Genomic DNA, 19,459 nt, shown 5'->3' with positions numbered 1-19,459 from the left:
TGAAATATCTACATGATTTAAAGTTGAATTAATGTACGATTGAATGGAAAAAATCGACGAAGCGATTCTCTATACAGGGTGGCAAAAAAATAAGGGCATTCCCGTTGCCATGGAGGTTTTGGGATTATACTGAACAACTTTTACTATGGGACCAACCCCGAAATCGCGAAAAAAAAATGTTGGCTGTTTCATACATTTTGGCTGGTCCATTTACTATATTCCGACAATAGTAATAGACTGAGAACACCTGTTCTCAGTGGTTTTAGGTATACAGTTACCTAACTGTATACCTAAAATGTAATATTAAAACCCGGTTAAATGTTCCTCTAACGAGGACTGTCGGTGCCTCGCTGTGCTGACAAATGGGGCTCCGTACGCAGCTCGATAAAAGGTATCATCCCGAGGACCTCCTAGTGTCGAGACGTTAAAAATTAGGTAATTACACATACGCTTTTAAGGACCGCTGTTAAAGGTCGGTAAAATGATTCGCTTAACCCCCCACAAGGCGGGATAATCGATGTTTAAAAAAGTAATTCTGTAAGGCTAACACAGCTTACATACGACGTTCTGAAGCGGTTCTGTGCTCCAAATATTTCACCTGTATATTGAATGTCATTGCACGTATAAATTGCCATCCATAATTGGTCCGCGATCTTACTGATTCTGCAAAAAGATAAGTATTTCACAATTATCTTAAGCATACATTGTAATGAACTATTTTTTCAGTAATTTATGATTGAAATTAAATTCAATTGGTGGTCATTTTAATAATTCCGTACGCCGCTAACAATTCCTTGATTGCGTTTTTTTTCCTCTAGATAATTAAATAGTGGTAGTTACAAGAAATTTAAACATAAAATAAAGTCACCGATCAAGAAAAGCCTAACATTTGCTGAGAGCATTTACGAGTAGGAAAAAATTATTATTGCTTCTCAAAAAACACAATAATAACTTAAGATCCTGAAATGCGTATGTTACTAGTACTTTTAAACGTGTAATTTAGTGAACGTTTATTGGAGTACTATAATTAACCGCAATAAAATATGTTTTATCGTTTCGTAATAATGGTTTTAAATACCTATTAGTGAAATGGGCAATGAAAAGACATCTTCTTTATTGCTATGAAGTATGCGAAACGCATTTTGTGACGTCACGATTAATCCCTTTGCCTAGCCGCACCATACATGTAATAGAAGTTACGCTATCAATTTAAAGCATTTTTTATAACATATAACAAGACATAGGGATTCAAGTAACAGGTACATATCTATTTTGTTTTAAGCTGTGGCGGAAACTCGTTTATTTTAAAATAAGTGTTATAAAATGAATATAAAACTAAAAGTAACCACAGGTTTGATAGGTATTTTTAATTTTTTTGCTTTAGTTATCTTATTAATTGTAGTTAATTTTAGTTTTATGTTCATTTTAAAACACTTATTAATCTTATTATATATAATAAATGAGTTCCCCCTATACATATCTATGCCTGGTACTAGTTTTCATTGGTAGAAATTATAATACGAAGAATTCGGAACGAGCAAAAGTTTTACCTACAAACGCTACCGTTTCTCAAAAACTTGTAACTTGTAACTTGTTATACAAGCGGATGTCAGTTTTTGACAACTTTTGTTAGAAAGGGACTTTCACTTGTATTACAAGCTTTTGAAAAACGGTCCCCAGCCGTAGATAAATATTACGTAAATATTACTAAATATTCATGCCAAGTTTAACTTAACTTAAGCATGCTTGTTTGAGAGCGTTGATTTGATTGTGTATGGGAGCTTCATTTTGGAGACGAGTTAACCAGACTCGTAATGATTTTTTCTTGATTTTAAAGTAATTGAAAGCGCAAATACATTTAACCTTCTTTTATTGTATTTCCTTAAATTTTCGTGGCCGCTACGAAACCATTTCATTTCTCAATAGGAAATTACCATTCTCCGGGTAGACTCCTTACGTAAAGTCGGCGAGTTCATAAATATGTTAAAAAAAACAACCTTATTGCAATGTATTAAGGTAAACAAATGTATACATATTTATGAACTCGACTATAGAATATAACGTGATTCACTCGTTCTGAAGCTAGACGGGTGTTAGCGTTTGCAACTAACACCCTCTCGCGGCGACATCCGGCACTGACTCGTCAGCTGAAGCCTGAAAGCTCGTTCATTAGTTAGCGGCGCTTTGCTGAAGTTTCAGCGTTCCAAAGCTACCTTGTGCGTTTATTTCTAAAGACTTGTACCTTGCACCAAGGTTTCTAATTAAGCTCTTATCTGGTATGATAAGGGCCCTGACCGACTTTTCAGTCTTATTTTTGCTTCTGTTATAACACATATAACTATGGTCAGATAGAGACCCACCCGAGCAATATTACTTATTACAAAATGTTCACTTTCAATAAAAGTATTGATATAAACGAATATTTAGTAATGGATCTGCCATTCCAAACCTCAAATCTATGATATTTTAAACGTTTACGGAATAAAAACATCAGGAGATTCTCACATCAATACACAATATTGAACGATAAATTTGAATGCACAGCCAAAAGTGCAATGTTTCTGCAAAAAAAAAACTCATTCATTGGCCGCTTCTGAACGGTACCAATCAATACTAAAAGGGACTATAAACCTGTGCGGGTCATACATGTTTAATGCCTTCGATTCGATGTTAAAATGTACGATATACAGGTGGGTCTCTCCGAGGTCTCATGTTACACCCGATTGTGATTTGTGATTCACCATCGACCCTTTCCGGTCGGAACTCAAACACGCCCCATACTAATCCATTGTGTTCTAAGCAATACTGAGCATTAATTGGCCTCAGCCGCAGTCATTTAATATCCCTTAATACTTACGAAAAAACCCCAAAAGAGCGCCCCTTAATCTCCCAAACGCTGAACATCCGCGATATAAAGAACGTAATGTGATATTTTTAAGCGCGATTTGTGCTCGTAAGTCGCAGATGGGCGTCCTCAAACAGGAAACGACAACTTGTTACTGCATTTGTTTATTCTCGTTCAATGTTATTTGTCGTGGTAACGTGATACTCTGCGTATCTACTTATTAAGTTTGATGAGAGCCGTGCGACTTGTTGAATGCTGCAATTTATTCGTCCAGGAATAGACAGTTTTAGTTGTATGGTTCAACGGGTAATACATTATTTCCTGAAAAAGAATAAGTATGGACCTAAAATTCTAACACATAATTCTTACAATTGGGTAATTTAATAAGATTTTGATGATAAAGTTAGATTTAAATTACAGTTAAAGATATGTAAATTATGACATTAAAGTAAGTTTAGTTAAACATGAATGTTTGACAAAACCTATTATTACTAATGAAACTACCTACACGAGTCATTAAAACGAGTCTCATGCCGATCGTATTTCTGCAAGGTATTGGGAATTAGAACCTTTCGTTGCATAAAGGAATAGAGTGTACTTCTGTAAAATTAAATGGCAGTATTCCTAGAAATAAGTGGTTCAGTGTCTGTATACTTAAAGCTCATATTTATATCGGTACATAAAACTAAATATGTTTGCAATAAGAAATCCGAACGCAGGCTTCCTCCGGTGGCTACAAATGCAAATCAGCAACATGCCTCGTCCCAAACATACCAAGGATGATATCCGCAACAGGCTTTGTCATTATAAAATCTAAATTAAACAATATTTAACCGTCACGAATCGTACCTGGCTCGCTGGCTAGCTGTACATAAAACTAACTACATCGTGAAAAAAATTAAAAATACATTTATTATAAATTAATAAGATTTATATTTTAGTCGACATTGGCAACACGAAATGGGACGAAATTTAATATGTTTTTGACCTATAGAAGCGATTAGTTGATACATTTTCATAATTATTAAAATTGTTAGTTGGCATGGCTCACAAAAGTCACAGACAACAAAGATTTTTCACTCAATAACAGAAACAACGAGAGTGTATTCTGCAGAGGGTGACTTGTCTACCCTCGAGTCACGAAGAAACTTAACACCGAATTTATGAAAAAACCCGAGCTTAACGTGACAACAGAACGGTACTAAAAGCCAATGTGTCAACATTAAAAATGTAAATCCACACTTAAAACTATTTCCGTATATTTATTTTAACGGAACAAATTCCTACTGTCTCAAACTTAACAGGTAAGATATTTTTTCAGTAACAGAAATATTTTTTAACCTTTCCCTTCGTGCCGAGGGCACACGTTGCGGGATTATTATTTGTAACATCTGTACATGTTCTAACTAGATACTAATAGATAACCGCGGATGCTTTTTATGCTCGTTTTTTTTATCCTTTTGTTACCAAATGTGCACGTTATTTATGGGGTAAAGAATTAGGGTACCGTACGCGCAATAATAACATGTTTGTATGAAGGTCGCGCGCGTGTTACAAAACGACGAACAAAAATGGGGTTAGCGAGTAGTTAAGTCCTTTTGTGCGACGCGGGCAGTCGTGGCCACTTGTTATTAATTGATTTTTTACTGGGCGGCCGGCAAGTGCACGCAATTAAATACTGGCTGATAACCGAACCACTTTTTTATTAATACGGCAGTAACTTTTCGTAAAGGTCACAACGGGAACGCTATAAAATTGGGGTTGTTAACGCACTAACGACATACGTGACGTATAAATATTTCATTCGGTCAGTGCTTAATCAAAGGTTCGTAGCTAATTAGTAGCACGACGCCCTCTTTCTCGATCCGCAGATTTGAGCTCGATCACAATGAGGTTGAACATTTATTCGAGTTCGAGAGAGTTAACGAGAGCGTAACCATTTACGAAGAATGTCTGTTTTCACCAAGAAACATGCATTTTAATTCTACATTAATTTTTATTTTATTTAATAAGAATAATTAACGTTAGCTTCCGCTCACCTTTGCCTTAAAAGAAAAAAATGACAGTAAATGTTAACTTACTTAGATACCGTCCTCCTCAAAAATGCCTCAATGGTTAAACCGGTTGCATCACAAGCAAGAAGCGAATTATCAAATAGATACATCTACATTTTCACCTATAAAGAGAATAATATATTACTTATGAATTATATTAGTTGGCCCTTTATCAAAGAAGTGACAGGTTGCCCTTTAAATACAAAAAACCGTAATTCAAAATTACGTAATTCAAAGACCGTAACCGACATAGTTAGTACCTTAAACAAAAACATACCTAGCCGAAAAACTCGAGGGAACTTTGGTGAACACTTTGGAATCTTTTCGTAGAGGTACGAGTAGAAGTCAGAGGACTCGAGATAATCATAATAGTCCGGTGGCCGGCTGCATGAAACAAACCTCATCAAAAAATAGAATATACCTACCCTGTAGAGGTACCTGACATTTAGTAGCTTCCAACGCACTTGGTCGGCCTAGGCTTGACCTGGCAGATTTTGTACAAATGGCAAAAACGTTGGACAAAAATTCATCAAAAAAAACCTCATCGAAAAATAGAATGAAACTTGTATGGTAGGATACCTGACCTTGAGGACAGTAAAAAAAAAGTGGTCGGCCTCACCTTAGCCTGGCAGTTTTTGCAGTCCGACCAGATTTATTGGGTCACGTGAGAGCTACAATTTACCTCATCGAAAAATAGAATGAAACAAACGGATTATAATAGCTAAAATAAGCCTGTTGACGTATGTCTTGGTCGGCCTCACCTTAACCTGGCAGTTTTTGCAGTCCGACCAAATTTATAAAAAAATCATCAAAACATTTTTATCGAAAAATCGTATGAAACTTGTATAGTACGATAGCTGCCTTTGAGGACAGTAAAAAAAAAGTGGTCGACCAAATCCTGTGTTGGCAGGTTCCTGTGTCCGACCAATTTTGTGGTACCACGTAAGAACTACAATTTACCTCATCGAAAAATAGAATGAAACAAACGGATTATAATAGCTAAAATAAGCCTGTTGACGTATGTCTTGGTCGGCCTCACCTTAACCTGGTAGTTTTTGCAGTTCGACCAAATTTATAAAAAAATCATCAAAAAAATTTTATCGAAAAATCGTATGAAACTTGTATGGTACGATAGCTGCCTTTGAGGACAGTAAAAAAAAAAAAAATGTAGCACTTAAAATATAAATACATATATGCTTCATAGTATGGAATTGTGTCAAGTTGGTATCATATTTTATATTTGTGAATATACCCCCGTTGTATGTCGTTAATTTCAATTTCAATTTCAAGCGTGCTGATATTTACCATATTTACAACAGGTAAAAATCGAGTCAAAACGTTATTAAAGTCAAACAAACATTTTATTACAAATCTGTATAACTTAGATTACCGATATTTTGGCAGCAAAGAGTGCTTTGCTGTGCTAGTTAAAAATGTTAAAATAGTTCATACAAAAGGCAGGCAGGCTTCATACATAAGCAGTAGCTTATGAAAATTCTCACTTACCTATAGTGTTTTGGTCTACTTTGCAACGATGATAGCTAAAAACTTCATTGTTTTTAGTAAATGGTGCAAAAAAGCTTTGGCTTACTTTTATGCTGGACATTCTACAATCCACTGGATTGGTTGCTGGCAGTGACTGAAACTGGAAAAGAAAAGCCTAGGACCGATTATTATGATTATGACGTAGCACGACATGAAAGAGTCTTATCTTATAAAGGAAGAAAGTATTTAATTTAAGACAATAAAATACTTTTCCTGTAAACTTCAGAAATAAATGGGAAAAAACGGAAAAAAAATACAAAAAAAAAACGGTCACCCATCCAAGTACTGACCACGCCCGACGTTGCTTAACTTTGGTCAGAAATCACGTTTGTTGTATGGGAGCCCCATTTAAATCTTTATTTTATTCTGTTTTTAGTATTTGTTGTTATAGCGGCAACAGAAATACATCATCTGTGAAAATTTCAAGCTATCACGGTTCGTGAGATACAGCCTGGTGACAGACAGACGGACGGACGGACGGACGGACGGACGGACGGACGGACGGACAGCGAAGTCTTAGTAATAGGGTCCCGTTTTTCCTTTTGGGTACGGAACCCTAAAAAGGGCCTTGTCCAACCAGTGGGACACGACAGAGTCCTAATAATAATTTTAATAAGGCGGAAAGCTCATACGAATTCCCTGTCGGGAGTAGGGACCGCTTCCTAACAAAATTAACATAATTATATACATTCGTAACAAAGAAGGGCCAAATTATGACAGAAGTACAACAAATACACTTCCTAAACGTATTATTATCACATCATGAGACGTCAGCTACGCCATTAACTTCACTGGAGCGTTGCGAACGGGCCGCTTCGGAATCTAATGTCGAAAATTAAAAGTACAATTCACGTAATAAACTGATCCTGACCAAATTAAGGCGAGGTGGGCCGAGGACGATCTGTATTAAATACCATTCGTTTATTATGAAAAGAAACAGAAAATAATCATTTAAGTCGCTAAGTTGCTGCCGTTGCTGGCCTAAACTAGTGAAGATCATAAACAGAGTATTTTTGCTAAATTTTCAGCAGCCACAGTATTGACCAATTAATAGATACACGCTTTTACCCCCGTCTTATCCCAAAGAACAATTTAGTTTTTTTTTTCAAGGTACAAAACATAATATAAGAAAGTAACTAACCTAAAACAAACTCAGTTAAAATACTATCTTGAATTAGTACCTAGCCCAAACTATATTTACTTTTATATCCCACACTTACCTACTTCGTAATCATGATATGCCGTCCAAAATAACTTTCGATCAGACATACCCAACCCTAAATACCTTTTAATATTAGGTTCCTTGCCCTAATCTTCCTTTGGGTCATTTTAATGAACTATTGTATAACAAGAGGGGCACATCGCAGTCTGCGTATCAGCATAATATTTAATTCAAGCCAATTATTATTTTTTGACAAGTGCAACCCCAGTCGCCACATATGGCGGGGTTTCTCTAACCTTTTTATTGTGGCTTGTTAGGACGAGTGCTAATTTAAAATAGTGCCTATTGTATTGTTGAGGGCCACATGTCAGATTTTCTTATTACTTAGGTACTCTTTTATCTTTTTTGCTACTTGATATCTGTAACAAGTATCAAAAATTAAAGTGATGAAATAAGATACAATTCTAATTGCTTTTATATTAAATTTAGTTTATTTAACGAACAAAAAGTTTACCACATAAAAGAAATTATCTCCGTAGTCAGTTACTGAGTTTTAGGAGAACTTGTAAAACCCATAAAATCATTTGAATTCCTAAGATCTGGAGTACCCTGAATATTGTACTGTAAGAATAAACTTGCAACAATGGATTAACTTTACTAATAAAAATCACTTTGGTGCAAAATAATGATCCTGACTTCAAGCATTGAGATTAATATAGCGACCCAGCTAGGTAGTGGTTAAGCTACCTACAAGAAAAATTTGCCATCAAATTCAAATCAATGGTATTAGAAAATAGTTATTTGTACAAGAGATCAAAGTTTGATATTTCTTCGAGTGCTTATTTTGAGTCCCGTGCAAGCGAAAGATTCTATAGAATTTTGAGCTTAGTAGTTAATAAGGGACTCAAAAGCGCACGAGATGTAAATAACTTTGATCTCGTGTAGTAGGTACACAAAATTTTTCACCCTAAGTAGTGAGAAAATACCTATTAGACAATTTGAAAAATGTAATCTTTCTTCATCACTTAATACCTGCACTCATGTTTTCATAAGATATACAATTAAATTTAATTACCGCAATCGAACACAAAAACGAATACTGTAAACATATTTTTGACGTCGACTTACTAACAGTAATAATGACAAGAATGATTGACAGATTATTATACAGTGAAATTTCAAAATCATACAAACTTTCATATGTGTACTGGTATTAGTGTATTAGAAGATATACAAAACAAGAAAACAAAAAATAGTTTAAGTGGACTTACCCATTTATGTTTCCAAATTTGTATGTATTTGTATGTGTTGCTATCGGGCTTCTTTTTGCTAACAGTGTGAAAGGGACAGAGATAATATAACCCAAGTATATCGAACTTGTATTAGACCCCGCATGTTGAAATGACATTTGACTATAAAGGTCACTTGAATGTCATTTTGTCTCACTCAGTGAGCACAATCGCATTTTGCTCACTGTTTTTAAGAATAAAAAGTACCCTTGTTCGAGCTGATGAGGTGTAAACACTACTACCACAGATTATCTACTACGAAGTAACAAAAAGTTGAATGACCTATCTAACTACGATTGTACGATTACGTGAATTGACGCGGTTATTTATCTCAACCCAAGACAGTATCTTTAAAGATTAAAGCGCATATCTTATGAATATGATACAGAAAACATCTAATCATCATCCACGTCTCTATAAAACATATCGTCGCTATTAAAAAAACTGGTTAAAAATACCTGCGCAAAACCCGAGTTACCCCGCGCCCCATCCACAGCAGCAAAGATAAAAATTCCTGCTTAATGCCAGGATTTGTATGACTAATGGCCAACAGATGTTCCCACTGTATAAAAACGTATTAAAATTAGAAATTAGGGGTTTCAAGCTCACTGATCAATGATAACAATTAAAATGAAATCGCTTATCAATTCCATCTCAAAAACCACCCAAGAGGGTTGCACTGGATTAATTGCCCAAATCTAGAAGAGGCCGAGAATAGACCTGCCAAGACATACGTGTTTGGACATCATTATTTTTAATAACGATGAATAAAACGTTAATTAAAAACAGCCCGTTATTGCACGCCAGCAGTGAATAGGTATGCGAAAATAACTAGCGATATAAATGATGAATTTCTGTTTGACGTTAGTTTAAATATTTTAAAAACCGGGCAAGTGCGAGTCGGACTCGCTCACGAAGGGTTCCGTACCATAATGCAAAAAAAACAAAAAAAAAATGCAAAAAAAACGGTCACCCATCCAAGTACTGACCACGCCCGACGTTGCTTAACTTTGGTCAAAAATCACGTTTGTTGTATGGGAGCTCCATTTAAATCTTTATTTTATTCTTTTTTTAGTATTTGTTGTTATAGCGGCAACAGAAATACATCATCTGTGAAAATTTCAACTGTCTAGCTATCACGGTTCGTGAGATACAGCCTGGTGACAGACAGACGGACAGACGGACGGACGGACGGATGGACGGACGGACGAACGGACCGACGGACCGACGGACGGACGGACGGACGGACGGACAGCGAAGTCTTAGTAATAGGGTCCCGTTTTACCCTTTGGCTACGGAACCCTAAAAATGGACTGTATGCAAGACAAATAACAGTTGATTTTCAAATAAGAAAGTTCTATAAGATACATACTTGAAAGAGAGCAGATGGTATGGACAACTTTTTGATAATATAATGTTAAAAGAGGATGAAAAAGGTTTACTTTCCGCACAGACGTTCTAATTAAATGGACCCTATAGTGGACACGTAACTTAACTGTATCAATATTAGTTCAAGTGCAGTCGCGACTGGTCATCTTCCATTCACAGTTACCTTACAAACAACATAAGAAAGATAAAATTTGTCACCTGACAACAGTTACTTGACAACTTCTGGCGCGTTTTGTACGAATGGCACCTAAAGGCAGGTGATTCTCTATCTGATTTCCGAATATTGACAAAAAACCGCAACCTAAACAGTTCATTACCTCAACATATGCGCTACATTCCTCGCCCTCAACACATCCCTGGTAAATTTAAATTTGTAATCCCTCGACCAATAACAGAAGAACATTTATTTAAAAAAGCCAAGCCCCGCCCCCGACGGAAGCAGCTGCGAACTAATAATTACAAACGTGCTGCCTTGCCTATAGCCAGTCTGTAACTTGTTAACTCGTAGAATACGGTATTCGCCATCTTTGCATCAATAATAACATAGGAACGAGGACATACGGAAAGCAAGTATTCCAATGTCATTCTAAATTACTGCTGAATTAAATAAATTATGACACCCAACTTTTATGGACTTTGCTGTCATTCGCTGGACGAGAATGGAATCAATGGAAGGAATTGATGATGATGATGATGATGTATTCCTGTTATCCCTCATTAGGGACATAGGGCTCGCAGAAGAATCCTCCATTTGTCACGATCTAGAGCGGCTTCTTCCAGCTCTTTCCAGCCGAGTCCAGTTGAGCCAGCCTCATGGAAGGAATTAATCAAATATATACCTACCGAGTCCTAAGTTAACAAAATACCTAAATATCTGTTTTCTAACTGGGTCTAATACATTTGATACCAGAGCCACCAATAAGTTAGAGTAAATCTGCGGAATACGTATAAATACGATCTCTATATTTCACATTTGATAGTAGGTACTTATACGCTCATGATTTCATCAATATCCACCTAGGCATTTCAATAGACATTCATAAGTATCTGTTCCGTCTATAAAAGCCAATAGATTTATTCCCAAACGCCAACGTATCGGAAATGTCTCAATTAAACGTTAACATTATCGCCCTAGGGCCAGAATATCGAATGTCGTGTAGTCTGGGCCGGGATCTAAATCTACCGGTGACCGAGCCGTGTCCCTACATGCAGGCCATCAATTTGCGCCAGCACTCTCCGAAGTCGAACACTCATCACCTTTTTTCTCCGTGTAACATGATACCCGATCGTTTATAGGCGTCGACTATCCAAACCCGTTCTAAATGGATTCGAGATTTGAACTTAGGTGGGGAATCCTTGTGACAATTGATTATATCTGTCCTTAAGACAAAAAGCGGACGTTCGATTAGTTTCGTCGCGAGCGTAGGCTTGGGGACAATAGATCGGTTTTGGTTTATGATTCTAAAACGTTTATGTCCCTATAAACGGCGTTTTGGCTTTCCGTGAAGTACGGAGTGTGATGTTATCGGCAGACGGGTTTATTACCGCGTTGATGGCCTTTATGAAAATGAATTTATAAAGATATCATAGGTAATAAACATACGGCACGGCGTTAAAATTTCGCATTCCTAACGGCACATTTATTACAAAATATTTTTGTCAGAAAATACCTAGGTACCGGCTGGCAGGAATATAATATCACTTTTTATTGACATACTTTTTTGAATAATGACATCGTATCATTATTTATTAGATAGATTTATTTTTAAATTCATTTTATTACGTAATTCAATATGCAATTAAATTATTGATGTTGACTTCTAAACTTCGTAATAACGACAATATTGATATCCGACCCGTAAACATTTTGTTAGAGGCTGGTTATGTTTCTTTTTACAGTCTAGCGTAGGCACATCATAAACGATTGTAATAAAATAACTCTTTTCTTGATGGCTTTATCTAAACACAAATTGTGTGGTTTTGAGAACACTTCTGACGGGACGGGTCAGAACACCCGAACAGCTGACAGATTATTACTTATGATTATTACAGATTATTACAAAGTAATTATAATGATTAAATTCTGTTTGGTTACAGAGCAAATCAAATTATACGCAATTACACAGGTGAACCAATAAACATTCCTGGTTGAAGTAAACAGCCAATGGTCTGAGATTGATAATTAGCACTAGTTAACCTAGATAGCCATGGCCAATCGAGTTCAGTCAAATAACAGGGTGCTGGTTACTGCTAAATTGGTAGTTGTTATACTGAGCAAACCTTTTAATGAAGTGTCAAAACCAAAACGATAAAAATTTAGTTAGTTTTGGTCTTTTATTATACTTAGTATTAGTACAGCCACGATCAGGGGCTCGTTTCTCAAAAGCTTGTAACATGTAATACAGGTGGAAGTGCCTTTCTAACAAAAGCAGTCAAAAAGTGACATCCGCTTATATTTTATTACAAGTTACAAGCTTTTGAGAAACGGCCCCCAGGTGAACTTTTCGGCGTAAGCTGCTGGAAAGCAAAATGTTCACTTATATCAGTATATACTGGTACAGTCAGTATCACATACAAAGCCAAAGTACCTTATAGTTAAGTGTATTCGAGTAGTAAAAAAGTATAACACAAAAGGAAGGTAATAGCAACCTATACAAGTACCTAGGTATTGATGAGAACTAGAGCATACTCGTGTCATTAGCAGGATATCGTATTTCGAAAATACATTAAACTGTGTAGTGTAGTGTGTTACAACATGTCTTGAAACAAAAGCATTAAACGTAAATAGGTATAATTGTTGCACCTAATCATTATGGTTTCAAAAGAATTCATCATTTTTTATTTGTATGAAATTTTATAAATAAACCTGTAACTAATTGATAAATTAGTACGGCACCCAAGTATTTCTAAATAAAAGTAGGTAGGTTTAAGAGTAGGTACCTACTTGTTAACCTTTGTTTACAATAATTTGAGTAAGTAACACAAATTGTAGTTCACCGCTCAAACCGTCCCATATTACTTTAAAAACAATATTTAACTCAAACCATCATCATGTTCGCCGTAAATGGGATGCGCTGTGGTAGGTCGAGCCAAGAGTTAAGAAATTGATAAGCCTCATTACTAAATTATACGATCTTCGCGCAGCTATGTTACTTTGAAGCTCTTCACGTATACGCTTACATGTGGAAATCAACACATGTTAAAATAGTGTGATATGTCGCACTTCATCACGCATTTCTTATTAAATTGTGAATCAAACACTTGAAAGACGGAAACAGTTTAAAGGTTTATCTTGATCGTGAATCACCTGGCGGTTGTGCTCCAGTTTTGAGGTAACGAAGAGACATCGTACTCAAAAGTCAATTAAAATGTTGTTTATTCATCCGTCTTGGCCGGTAAGATGATTTATAGTTTCGCAGCGGGCTGCGGCTCGGCGCGAGCGCTGTCGCGCCCGCTTTTCAAATTAAAATCGTACCGGCCAGCATTCCTATTCACAAAAGAGTTTCTTCTCATGAGTGGGCTAATATCTAGTTTACTTTGACCTCCAGATGCATAGTATCTATCTATAATATCAGGTATAGGCTTGTAATGTTTACTTGCGCAGAAGAGGGCGGAGAGCTTCGTGAACAACCGGCCAGGGCGTGATCCTTATCCAGCTTGATCACTTTAGATAAAAATAAATATTTATACATTTGTCTGTGGATGGGCGAACAAAGCGATTCGGTAAATTGATTAGCTATGCCGATGAGGTTTTTTGAGACTCTATTCAATCATTTCTGCTGATGCTAGATAAAGCTATGGACTTAAGAAACGTATATGTTTATTATTAGTTAATTCGGTACGTTATGTCGTCACGTCGTTATGAGAAATATGAGTTTTAAGAAACTACGACTTCATAAACAAAAAGGAAATGACCGCTTATTGAAATATTTAAGCGAACGGGATGTTATCAATCAAATACGGAGGATTAGATAAAATATCGTTTTATTTATACTCTGCGATTGGAAGCGTAATAAATACGAAAATTTTCATAGTCTAGCTAAAAATTACATCACAAATTATGTACTTATTTCTATAAAAGTAGCTATTTACAATTGACTAGGGTACAGTTCAGTTCTTTAACAACTTCGGTTAAATTGTTTCATACATATCGCCTACGAACTCTTCAGTCGTAAATTTCTATACCTTTCCATAACATTCTATATACAATTATGTTTGAAACAATCCAACCACACACCTTAAATTATTTATACATTCTTGTTATTTTACAACATTCTCGTCTCACTTTATTTCGTAGTCTTCCACATTATTATAAGTACCTAACGTTATCACAAATATCGTTACAACCTGTTTCTTATACCAGGATTAAATTAATCAGGAACCTTAAAATACCAGTTACGATCATTACATTACCAGTTACAGACATTATTCAATACAAAGACAGGAATGTTAGGCTCTACAACAAAAATGGTTTTTCGAAGTTGAGAGAATAAAGCTGACAGGTACAAATACATTTATAAATGCGACAAATCGGTACGATTAAATTTTCCCGTCATTCTGTTACATTCACTATTAAGCCATGAGAAACAATTTTATAATGTTCACTTAATAGCTTTAATGCAGCACCAACATTTGCTTACTAAAATGTTATACAGCTTAGGTACTTCAATTAATCGTCGGTTATTTTTAATACGTTACAAACTATATTTACAAATTTACACGATTCCTATTTATAAATAGTTAAACAAAGTAAGTCTTTCGCATGTTGTTAGGCCTAGTGTTAGACATGGGTATTTGTTGCACGGGCCTCAAGGGCCGTTCTTCGCACTGATGGTTGTCAATGGAGACGTAGCTGTGGTGGTGTGGTAGACCGTCAGGACGGCCGTCGCTGCTGGCCACGGAGCACGTCTCGTCCTCCGTGCTGCGAGCGGACACCTCCGCGCTCGCACTGGTAGAGTGCATAGGGCTCGACATCATCAGCACCGGCGGAGCCATCCCATACTTGTACCAGGGATCCTGAGACGTAGGCGGCGCTGTGTACCTCAGGTTCCCGTGCCGCCCGAACCCCTCCCGGTTCCCCGTTTTCATATTATTAGCGTTATGAAGCGTCCGATTCGGCAAAGTCACGTCCACATCCGGTAACCGAAAATTTAGCTTTTCCCAACAATTTCTTTCCCCCCACACGATCACTGTACACGTTTTGAGCAACACTTTTAGGTCCGGATCTATGTTTATGGCACTCAAGTCCGTCGTCACTAGGAATATTATTTTTTGACGCCGATGTCTAACGTTCACTGAGTTTATAGCACTTTGTACGGCCGCTCTCGACTCGGCCGCGTACCACTCCTGCTGTAAAAAGTTTATCGATAACACTATTATTAGTCTCTTAGAACTTTCCGATGCACTCACTAAACTATCGCCGGAGCGTCTTTCAATTAACTGCAAGTCTCTGTGCTGTAGACACAACGAGTGACCGGAGTTTTCTAACTCGGAACTAACTGCGCGAGTCACGAAATCCTCGTCCCGCGGATTGTACACAAAGAAAGCGTCGAAGCGCTTGTTTTTGTTGTCGTTCATGTCTTTAGGCGTGGAACTAAACACTCGCACGCCGTATCTCGAGTGCATCCATAACTTAAAGTCCTCTCTGAACATGAAGAGTAGAGCGCACATTAGTAAAAGAATGATTGCTATTATGAGTACCACCGCGATATATGGAATGTAATTTTCTACACCGTCATTCGACTCAATGAATAATCGCTTTAGGGTCTCGGTCTCTGTTTCTTCGGTAGCGGTTTCTGATACGCATTCCTTCGCTACGGTCGCTATAGTTTTGTTCATAGGCTGGCCGTGAGCGAAGTAGCACATCATGGTTTCGGTGTCTTTTGACTTTTTTATAAGCCATTGATTAAGTTGAGCGACGTCTTTGCAATCGCAGAGCCAATTGTTCCCGTCGACAGAGACGCGAGTGCGCGGGTTGTTCTCGGTAATGACTCGCCACGGCATGTAATCAACGTACCCGTTATTGTCAAGGTTCAGAAGCTCCAACGACGGGAGGTAATTAAACGTATCATTCTCTATGACTTTGATTTTGTTGTCGCTCAAGTAAAGCTCGTTCAAATTCTGTAGCCGCGTAAACTGAGTGTTCCTCAAAACCTCCAAGTTGTTGTTTTCCAAGTGGAGCACTCTTAAAGACTCGATCCCGTTAAATGTTCTATTTTGTATTGTGTTAACGTTGCTGTTATTGAGATACAAAACTTGGAGCCGTTTTTTACCAATGAAAACGTGATTGCCTAATTCCTTTAGATCGTTTCCATCCAAGTATATTTCGGTCGCGTCCATCGGTATTCGGTCCGGCACGTGATCGTAGTCGGCGGCCGAACAATCGACCACGTTGGAGTTCCAAGTGAGATCATGATAACACGAGCACCTATCTGGACAAGTCATCTTGCAATCACAGGCGTCAAAGTCACAACAATGGCACAAAGTGAAACAGTGTGAATCATACTCGCACAGAAACTCTGAAGATTTGACCTCAAGTAGAAGCACGTCCAATTTTGCTCGTGAATGAGTTAAAGAGCACCTTACACTTTCTAAATCCATTACTCGCGGGCGCTGCCGTAGGTCACTTAATTGGTTAATTCTCTGCAACCACTCCATTGTGCAGTCGCACACAAATGGGTTCTCGCTGATATAGAACTCGGGTAAATCTTTCTCCTCGGGAACAGCTGATATAGCAAAAGCGCCGACTTCGAGTGTTTTTATCTTATTTGAATAAATCATGACTTTGTTGAGGTTGTACTTTTGCAGGAAAGTGCCGGCGTTTATTTTTTCGATATGATTATTATTCAAAACGACCGTCTCAATACTGCTCGGGAATGAGAATTCGTCGATACTTCTTATTTTATTGTGACTGACGTCGAGCATCTTCACGTTACAAGACTCCTTCACGCCGTAAGTGTCCTCCAGTTTCTCTATTTTATTCTCATGCATGTCGAGCCACTCGAGGTTCGAGGGAATGTGGCTATAGTCGAACCAAAGCAACTCATTATTTGATACGTTAAGCCAAACAAGGGGCTGAGTGTTTGTAAATATCCCTTTTAAATCCACTAATTTGTTTCCATCTAATCCGATAGCTTTCAATTGTTGGTTTGACGCAAAAGCTCCGTCGTCAATCTGATCAATGTTATTTGAGGCCAAGTTCAATATTTGCAGAGACGGCAAAGCGACAAAAGTGTCCTTTGATATTTTCTCTATTTTATTACCCACAAGTCGTAAGCCGTATAAATCGTCTAAGCCCTCAAATTGCGTGGTAGTAACTTTAGTAATTCTATTCATGCCTAAGTCCAGAGATGTCAAGAATCTCAACGTCTTTATGGCTTCCGGTACTTCGGATAACTGGTTCCCACTGAGGCCTAAATCGTGGAGCTTCGTTATGTTTTCGAACGAGCGTAGGTCCACTTTTGTTATTCGGTTCCCGTCCAGGAATAATTGATTCAGTACATACAGGTTCGAAAAATGGCTGCTGTCCACTTCGATAATGTTGTTATGAGCCAACGATAGCGAGTGAAGATTTTTCAAATTAGAAAACGCGCCATCTGCGATTCGCCCAATGTTGTTATACTCCAAACTTAGAAACTGTAAATTATTCAAATCTTGGAATAGCAGCGCATCAATTTTAGTGATTCTGTTATGGGATAAGTTCAAAACTATAAGGCGAACTAATCCTGAGAAAGTGTCTCTATTTACCCACTCGCTAGTCAACTCGTTCACGGACAAATCCAATATCTGTAGTTGATCTAATCCCTCCAGGAGTCCAGGTGCGAGCACACTCAGTGAGTTATTATTCAAATATATCTGTTTAATGTCTCTAGAGGACTGGAACATTTCAGGTGGTAATCCAGTCAAGGCGTTTGTAGATAAATTCAGTATTTGCAAATCACTGAGACCGACGAAGGCACGATCAGCAACGTTAGATATTCTATTGTTTTGCAAAAACAACTTTTGAAGAGCGCGCAGGCTCGATAAGCCGTTATCTGGCAGCGCGCTAATTTCGTTGTGCGACATTTCCAGCGTTTCCAATACAGTATTGCACGACTTCCCGGGGGCGGTGGGACCGTTACCCCAGTCCGAGAATCCCAAGTTAGAGATGTCTTGCAACCTGTTCTGTGTCACATTCAACTCTTTCAAGTTGTACAGCGGGCAGAATATCTCCGACGGCAACACCCAAATGTTATTATCACCCAAGTCCAACGATCTTAGATCGGTCAATCCACGAAACGTGTCCCGATGGAATTCCATTGACATCGCAGACCAATCCGTGTTATGAGTCCGTATGCTCAACGCACGTAAACCACTTAGCGGCGAAAGCACTGCCGAAGGAACGTAACGTATCTTACAGGATTCTATTCTCAATTCTTTCAAATTGTGAAACCGGGAGAGGAGTTCGGTTCCTTCCTCTTTTCTTCTGCCGACGTCGAGCGAACTTTCGAAGAACAGTGTATCGGTGCAGTGGAGGTCGAGCGCGGTGATGCGCTGCGCCTGCGAGGCGCTGAGGCCGGCCAGCAGGTCGGTGGCGCCGGCGGCCGTGCGCAGCGAGCAGGCCAGCTGCACGCGCGTGGGCTCGCCGGGCCCGCCGGACACGCGCTGCCACTCGCACTCCTGCGGCGCCTCCGCCACCCGGCTCGTCAGCGAGGCCCCGCCGGCTCCCAACCACGTCCAACTCCAGACGGCCACCGCCAATAATCCCATTGACAACATTTTTAACACTTTTCAACTGTCACTCAATTCAAATCGTCACTTGGTTTGTTGACGCGCACATTTTCCGACTTCACGAGTTTCCCGTCAAACTTGTTACGAAGTACACATAACGGGCCGTGCGGAGAAGCGTGGCGACCGCTCCCGACGGCGAGTGGGCATGGACTGAGTGACGGCGTGCGGCGAGTTGAGCGACCGGCCGGCTCCCCGCTCGCTCGCTCCTCCCCCGACAGAGAGCTCCGATGCGCGCCTCTCGTTTTTCTTAAAAGTTCACAACGGCAACAAGTTGCTGGCCGCAAGATTGGCATGAACAGAAGCGAGCTTCGCGAGCTTTTATAAACATGGCGGTACTTTGTTTGTATTTCTTTAATCAAAATTTCAATAGAGTCGCCACTGAGAAGTGAGGACAATAGGTTGTTTT

At 38.4% G+C, this 19,459-nt stretch overlaps 1 protein-coding gene across 1 annotated transcript; it reads right to left on the bottom strand.

The window, feature by feature from the left end:
- Positions 1-14,251: 14,251 nt before the first annotated feature.
- On the bottom strand, positions 14,252-19,218 carry LOC134667989 (toll-like receptor 6). Its single transcript, XM_063525427.1, has one exon. The coding sequence runs from the start codon at positions 19,039-19,041 to the stop codon at positions 15,025-15,027; it is 4,017 nt and encodes a 1,338-aa protein (XP_063381497.1). The 5' UTR covers positions 19,042-19,218; the 3' UTR covers positions 14,252-15,024.
- Between the last annotated feature and the right edge of the window lie 241 nt (positions 19,219-19,459).

Source organism: Cydia fagiglandana, chromosome 10 (genome assembly GCF_963556715.1).
Source record: "Cydia fagiglandana chromosome 10, ilCydFagi1.1, whole genome shotgun sequence".
Lineage (NCBI taxonomy): Eukaryota > Metazoa > Arthropoda > Insecta > Lepidoptera > Tortricidae > Cydia > Cydia fagiglandana.
Note: the sequence above shows the minus strand (reverse complement) of the source record. Positions and strands in the feature narration are given on the sequence as shown.